The following is a 7,953-nucleotide window of genomic DNA, read 5'->3' as shown; positions in this document are numbered from 1 at the left end:
GACACAAAACTATAAATAAAATGATATCATGAGTAGAATTACTTAAGTCATAATTAAGTATGTAAATTTGCTGATGATATAGTTTTATTTACTAAAGGTCTGAATTGACAGAATGTGGAATAGTGTTTACACTGGTGAAATCTGAAGTTTAAAATAATGAAGAAAAAACACCTTCGAGCATATTTAATCATAACAAAGTAAAATCCTATTTTTTGGTTTATCTTGCAGTGTTGAAAAATAAAAGCTTTCTTGTGTCATACAGATAGATTCAACTCTTGTGGAGAGAAAACATGTTTTATTACTAACACGGGAATAATTCAATTTGTATATTATTATACAGAAACTAACTGCTTTACAAAAAACTAAATGATACAATATCACATGTATGTACAGTGTAGTAAATATACCATCTCAAATTGTACACAAAGTATTTACAATTGTCACACATACTGCATTAAAAACAAAGCTCAGACTAATACTCTACAGACATTAGATTTTGCATAACATCAAATAAAACATGCCACCCTTTGAGGTTTTGTTTTCATCTTTACAAAGCTATGACTGTTTTTAAATTAGTGCAAGTCAACCACTTTTTTAAGAGGTTAAGGATATATAATCCTTAGTATTTCCATTCGCATACTAATCAAAATAGAACCTTGAAACAATGGATACTGATAACACGGTGCTTAAATAAAGCTTGCCTTCAGTTTATTCCTGGTAGCGTTTTGTTACATTCACTAATTGTGTTATTTAGGCTTTGTGGACACTTCTTTAAAGGATATCAGGGAGAATAGCTTTATTAACAGTGCCTCTGAAGTTTTTTTCTGTTTCTGTGGAATCTGACACTTAAATTTGAGTACATTTATAGCTTTACTCCTTCAGCAGCCTTGACTTTAGATCTGAAAAATCCTTGACAGGACCTCTGTAGTGATCCATGTTGGAAAATATGACTTTGACAACTTAAAGGTAATTAAACTACATTAGTGACTCAAGGTGTAAGCTTATGTTCATGAGAAGGATAACTAATTTATTAATAGTCCTTTTGAGTGTGACTTTTGCTATCAGATGTATTAAGAAGTCACATTACACAAAGTAGTTAAGTATATGAATTAGAGTTGCAATTATCCAGTACTTTTCTGATTTTTTTACCAGTGGAAAAAAAATATTTTGAGGTCGAGTCCTGATTCACAGAGCAAATCTCATAGAAAAATCAGCGGTAAAGGCCAACACAAAAAGTCAGGATTCTTAAGGCTAAAATCCACTTCCACAGCTTTAAGTGGACAAGCACATTTATTCTCTTTAGTATTAAAAACATTTTTCCCTTTATGCTGTTCTTTGGGGCTTAACTAAAACATATTATTTCTGAGGCTGTCTAATGAAAATACCCCTTGCCATGGCATTCATCTTGTGAATGTGTTGAGTCTCCATGGACTAAAAAAAAAACAACTTAAACATCTCCTCGTTCAACTATTATTCAAGAAAAACTTAAGTTGTAAACTGATTCATATATGCATCCATACAGTCACATGAACAATGAATAAGCAGCAGATGTATGGAGTTGTTACTGAGAAAAAATAAAATCTGAGTTGTGCAATACCTGACCGTGCATACATGATAAGACAGGATAGAGGCATTTTAACAAATAAACCAAATCTGAGGTTTGGATTAAAGATGCAAGTGCAGCACTGATAAGCATATCTCAGTGTGCACCTGGTCAACTGAACAAAGCTCAATCTATGGAAACGTGTTCACAGCTGCTACAGAGTTTTGAATCTGTCACTAGGTCTCTACTCTCTAGGCAGCCATGTGTTTCCAGATATATTTGTAAGTCATACCAATGTAAACTTAACTGCCAGCACTAGCAGTTTTGATCCCATCATTTTATGTTAAACGTTGCAAATCAGCTGAACATTTTAAAGTGTAAAAATAAAATGCTCTCTGATGGACAAATTCTGGGATGACACTAAATTACCTAAAACATAATTTTTCCTCTCATGACATTTCATCTGTTTTGGTCATGGCAATGTGTTGGGTTCTGCTGCAGATGGTCTTGTCTGTGTGTACATGCAGTTCTAGAACTCTGTAAGATGTTTAATAAAATGTGACGACTTAGCCAATGACTGCCTAAAAGTTTAGAGACCTTTTCAGTATAAAGAATTTGAAATACTACAGCATGCTTTAGAAAACAATCCGATTATGTGTAGCTGAGTCCTATATGTGCCCAGAACATGTCTTTGAAAGTAGACAACTGTTTCCCCCACTGTAATACAGGGCGTGCTCTGGGGGTACATAGGGCTGATTTGAAAATCCCATCTGCAACACTAATAACCTGGTGGATTGTTATTACAAATCTTAAAGGAAATTCACCATCTCACACTCAATGATTAATCAATTAATGCATTATTATTTTTTCAGAGCTGTGGAATCTCTTGAAGGGAGGGCGCTGAACTCCCTATTGATGTCGAGTGTTCGTGTTTCACATTTCTCAACTCTGTCTTGTGCTGGAATTAGAGAATATATAAAATCACAAGAGTTCTTTTCAGAGTGAAATGTGTGTAGCTGCAAGAACATTAAGAAGTCCAGGTATGAAATTAAATGTTTGGTTAGATTCCTTGTCCTGGTACTGCTTTAATCAGATTATTATTTAAGGCTAACTGATTAATGCTTTTGAGAAATGTGGCTTTTTTTTCTTACCACGCAAGGAATCAAACTGGCTTACATTGTTAAACAATGATATATTTCTGAAGAAAAATGTGTTTTTACTCTGTCAGGGCTTTAGTGAAAACTGTGAAAGCTTCATTTAGTTGGATTTTTCCTTTAAAGAGACCACAGGGATTAAATGTCTAAATGTGCATTGGCCCTTTTCTATTGAAATGGTCACCAGAGGTAATTGAAAAGAAAGCTAATTATCACATTAACAGGCAACTTGGAGGTGGTATCAAAACTGAAAATGATGTGTTGCCCCTGTTCACTGTACAAATAAAATTGGTGATTGACAAATGAGTTGAGGATTATTGCCTGTTACACTTTTTTTTCACTATGTTAACAAATCAAAATGCTTTGCTGCTGAAAATTCAGTTCATAATAAATGTAACCTACATTAAACAACTAAGTAAAATGTAAAAAGGTTAATAAAAGCAACTGCACAAAAAACAAACAAAAAGCTTGACAGTATTTACACCATTGTGTTTCCCCTAGTCTTTTGCAACCTTCATATTTAAGCTTTTGAAAGATTTGTGTAGCAATATCTAGCAATACGGGATAAATACTTTTAGGCAATAGGGTATATGGATGATTGTATATTTGACGATCATTGGAGGCTGGTCAAGACACAGCTTGTGTGAACATGTGGTGATATGGAAGGCTCACCTCCATAATTAGTACCTGTTCTTTATCGTCAGCAAGGTCTTTTTCTCTTTTACTTTACAAATTGTACACAATGAAAAACCCTGACAAAGGCACACCATGGAGAAAAAGTCAACATTGAAATTAGCACTAGGGACTGGTTATACATAATCTTTCTATGTAAAATATGTACAGAAGTGGGAGAGGGGGGCTGACATGTCAAAGCAGAACCGATGTGAATGTCTCGTCATTTTGGATCATCTCACTGACAAGAACTGTTTGGTCATGAGAAAGGCAAAGGGATGTGGTACAGTCAACACTTAAGAAATACATGTCCCAAACTCAACCTTAATGTCCAGTTATTCCAAAAGACTTATTTGCAGATACAAAGGTAATAAAGAAATAAGATACTGACTGCAGAAGTGAGGGACAATTCAACATAACCTTTCTCCTCCACCATAGGCTGGCTCACACAAGATTTCAAGCAAAACATAATTTAAGTTGGGAATATTTCTACTCAAAGCAGAACAGAATATCACTTGTTCAAAGCAACAAGCTTGAAGTGAGAGCAAATTTTAAAGTCAAGTGCAGTATGAGGCCTTGCAGACTGAAGGAGGGGCAGCGAGAAAGAAGAGATGCAGGAGGTTAAGGGAATAGATGGGATGGCATTCTCTGGCTGATCAGACAATCTTCTTGATACTTGGTCTCTTGAAGCTCCCGGCACTGCGCTGCTTCTGGACCTGACTGGCTGAACCATGGCGAGTACGACCCCCAGTGGACAAAGCAGAGCTGGGGGACAGCTGGACATTTTCCTTGTCTACGCCTGGAGGACCATAGGGAACACACAAAGAATACATGTTTGAAAAACTTGATATGAGGCAATTATCCACTGTTTGTGACCAGTTCAGGACAGCATATAAATTATTTTAGATTAGACTTTTCCTTTAAATCAGTGGTTCTTAACTGGTAGCTCAAAGTGAACTGCCAGCTCCTTCTCAGTTGGTCACAAACGTCAAGTTCATACTTTTACTGTATACTTCAAAGTGAATTACTCAACATTGTTGTTCTTAATGGTACAAAGAGTATGATCTGAAAATTGTAGCCTATTGATGCTGTTTCTGTCAGAAACATAACAGTGAAAGCAGCTTATAGCAGAGACGCAGAAGAAATTAAAACTCTACATGGCAAATGATTAAACACAATATCTTAATTTTGGTTTTATTTACACTGGAGACAAAAATCACTTTATCCAGTGAAGTGCTGACACTGTATTTTCAGCACTGCAGCCATGTGTTTTTATATTTCCTTCCTTCACATTCAAACTCAAATGTTTCACTCTGACTGTGCTGATGTTATCTCATTACTTCACAGATTGTAAATATTTTTAATTTTCTGTCATACAGTTTGATATCAATAAGCCAATCACGCTTAAAAAAACATCACTTCATTCATTTTTCTCCTGGTTCCAATATGTCTTAAACAATATATCAAGTAACGTGCTTTCTCCCTGCATTTCTTGAGGCAACATGACCATGAAGACATTTGGAATCCCTCTCTTCTGAAGTTCAGGGAAACTGGATATAATAGTATAAAAGTGTGGATGTCACCCATTGAGTAAGCATCTGATAAATATCTTTAATGACTTGAATATATTTTGAGGTCAAGAGAGTTATTAAAAAACAGGAAGCCTAGGAAGAAAAATTGTAATTGCTCCAGCAACATTTTCCATTCAGGGAGTGAGGGTCTGTCTACATGTGAGACCTAGTGAGACCTGGTGAGTGCTGCGAAGTGGCCAGTGAAGTCATGGAGTTGGACAGGTTGAGGTTGGCAGTGATGCTGAGCTGGCTCTGACTGGTGGGCGGGTAGGGGGAGGTGGGTGTCCTCAGCTGCTCCTCTCCTCGCTCCTCGTCAGCTGCTGGCAGGTAGCTATCAATCAGTGCCTCCAAAAACTTAACAATCAGCTCGGCATAGTCTGGTATCTGGGTTTGCTGCAAGGTTAGCAAAGAATATGAAAATTGTTTGAGTGATGTTAGTTTCAAACAACACTGTTAACACTACTTCTGATCTAATATGTTTTCAGTCAGTCTAATATCAAGGTCTGTACCAAACAAAGAATTTGTGATTGAATCCTTTCCTTTTTAGCAGTATATTTACAAACAAAGGCAAAATGTTGGTCTTTTGCTCCAAATGCTCTCAAGTGCATTCTCAATGTGTCTTGAAAGTGTCCTCTTATCTTAATGATAACACCAAGTTAGAATGGAGTCTTACAGATTGTGTCAGATTGTAAGTTTTAAGGTACCTATCGCTTTTGAAGAGATTAATATTAGGCCGTGGATTTACTGGAGTTGAAAAATCATAATTAGTTACATGTAACTATTTGGGTAAAACAACATAAGTTTATATTGATAATAAAATCATAGGCCATTGTATGATATCACATCAGGAGGTAGATCTGGTCATACATTAATTGGAAGATTGTGGTTTAATTCCCAGCTCCTGTAGAAAGCATGTCAAAGTGTCCTTGGGCAAGGTACTGAACCCCAAATTGCCCCTAGCGGCTGTGCCAACAGGTTGAGAATGGTGTGTGAGTAAAAGACAATACACTACGTATGGAAAACCCTGTATAAATGTGTGTCCACTTTGAGTACTATATACATGCAGTCAATTTGTCAAGTGACATCATTAAGAACTCACAAAAAAATTTTTTTTAGGTATCTCTTCATCCTGTAGGACCATAGGCCCCCTAAAGCTTCAACAGATTGAAAATTATTTATAACATGGTAGATGTATTGTTAATGTGTCAGGTCAGTAAATAATAATAAGTCAGTAAATGCCATGAAATAGCTTAATAATGCATTAACTTTTGCAATCAATAAATGTACAGCCACAATCTACATTTTAGATTCATGGTGACAACATTATGAAATGGCATTATTACAGTACAGCTAGAATTGCCTTATTGGGGTATATACAGAGCCAGGCTTCATTTCAAAACACAAATAACATGAAAATAATATACTTTTTTCCGCAAAATAGTTTGATTGTGTTACAGTCCTTGACATTACATCTACTTATCCTTCTCTCATTCAAATTTTTCAAATCTATAAATATGTAAATATTTGATTTCAGAGGTCAAATTAGTGGTAGTTAGATAATAGGGAAGTTAAGCTTAAACATTGAATTTTATGAGCATAAAAAAACAACAACACATTTTTAAGTGGAGGGGAGTGCAATCCTGTCTGGGTGCAGAGGAAGGTAAAAACTTACTGGATTATTTAACAAGCCACAAATGTTGTGAGAGAGAGAGATGTCAGAGAGCAAGAAACAGAGAGCGACAGAAAAAATCGCAGCAAACAGCTCAGTACAGTCCAACACTAGAAGGAACTTAAAAGTCACAATAGCCAAAGGACACACAATTAATTTTAAGGCATTGTAGCCAGAGGTAATGACCATGGCCTATTTGCAACAGGAAGGAACCCTTGTGTTAAAATCATTATTTGGTTTTTCAGGAAATGTTCAAATTTAATATGCTCTTCAGGACCACATTATGGTCACAGGAAGTGGTTCATAAATGTGCATGACATTGTGTCCACCACCACATACTCAAAACTGGGAAAAACATCTTATTCGTTTGCACAGTGTGCAAGGGTGCAGATCATCTTATGTCCAGAAAATATTCTGTATAAGTAGACACATTTTTATAAAACAACAAAGACAAACTGCAGGCAGGCAGCAAAAGTCAGTAGGCAGTCAGTAGTCTAATGTGCACACTGCACATGATACAGTCCCCTCTTGTGATATCTTTGAGTGCCTTCTCATTGCACAACAAATGTCTTCAGTGGAGGCAGAATAGTGTTGTGTAATGTGTTATTAACTAGACAAAGGTTACTATATTTAATCATGTTTTCCCAACTTAAAAGTTTACGTGTATTTAAAATGTGCCAGTTGTGAAAACTGTTGTCGTTTCTGATATAAAACAGTTCAAGTTTGGCCTGTGCCCAGCTTGTCAAACAATACATAAAATGCAATATAATCACGGCATTCATATATATCATTGCAGTTTCGAAGCTAAGTGATTGTGTAACAAATCTAAAATTACTTAAATTAAATCTAACTCTTTGGCATATATCCATATTGCATGGTTTAATAAACTTTTGTCTATCAATATTAATTTCAGACTTTAGAGCATGATCTAAAAAAGATTTACATCTGTGTTCAACCAAGGTAGAGAGTTATTTTGATATTCCTTACCTGGGAGCTTCTTTATAACTTTTTGTATATGCTCAGAATTGTGTTCATAGATATACTGCTCTCTTCCTCTACCTTCATCCCACTTAAATTCCCATAAATTCCTTCCAGTTTGTTTGGTTTCAAGTTTAAATTATCAAGTTCACATTTAGTCATTCCAGGGTACTCAGAGGGATTCTTATTTGTCCTAAATCTTTTATTAAAAAAAACAAACCCCAGAAAAAATGACATTTTGGAGTGCAATACACTCAAGCTTAACATTACATCATTGAATCTGGCTGCACTTATTATGATTCTTAATGTAAACCATGACTCCACCATCTCTTCCCTCAGCTCTATCACATCTAAATAAGTTATATT

General features: G+C 35.6%; 1 protein-coding gene across 10 annotated transcripts in view; it reads right to left on the bottom strand.

The window, feature by feature from the left end:
• Positions 1 to 275: 275 nt before the first annotated feature.
• nf1a (neurofibromin 1a) overlaps positions 276 to 7,953 on the bottom strand; it is a 186,462-nt gene continuing 178,784 nt past the window's right edge. For all 10 annotated transcript variants that reach the window (XM_069534939.1, XM_020088252.2, XM_020088255.2 and 7 more), the window contains 2 exons: positions 5,117 to 5,333; positions 276 to 4,168 (listed from right to left, as the gene is read on the bottom strand). In XM_069534939.1, the coding sequence (XP_069391040.1) occupies positions 4,026 to 4,168; positions 5,117 to 5,333 (360 nt within the window). In that variant the 3' untranslated portion in view covers positions 276 to 4,025. The remainder of the gene's footprint in view (positions 4,169 to 5,116; positions 5,334 to 7,953) is intronic.

This window comes from Paralichthys olivaceus, chromosome 11, assembly GCF_024713975.1.
Source record: "Paralichthys olivaceus isolate ysfri-2021 chromosome 11, ASM2471397v2, whole genome shotgun sequence".
NCBI lineage: Eukaryota > Metazoa > Chordata > Actinopteri > Pleuronectiformes > Paralichthyidae > Paralichthys > Paralichthys olivaceus.
Note: the sequence above shows the minus strand (reverse complement) of the source record. Positions and strands in the feature narration are given on the sequence as shown.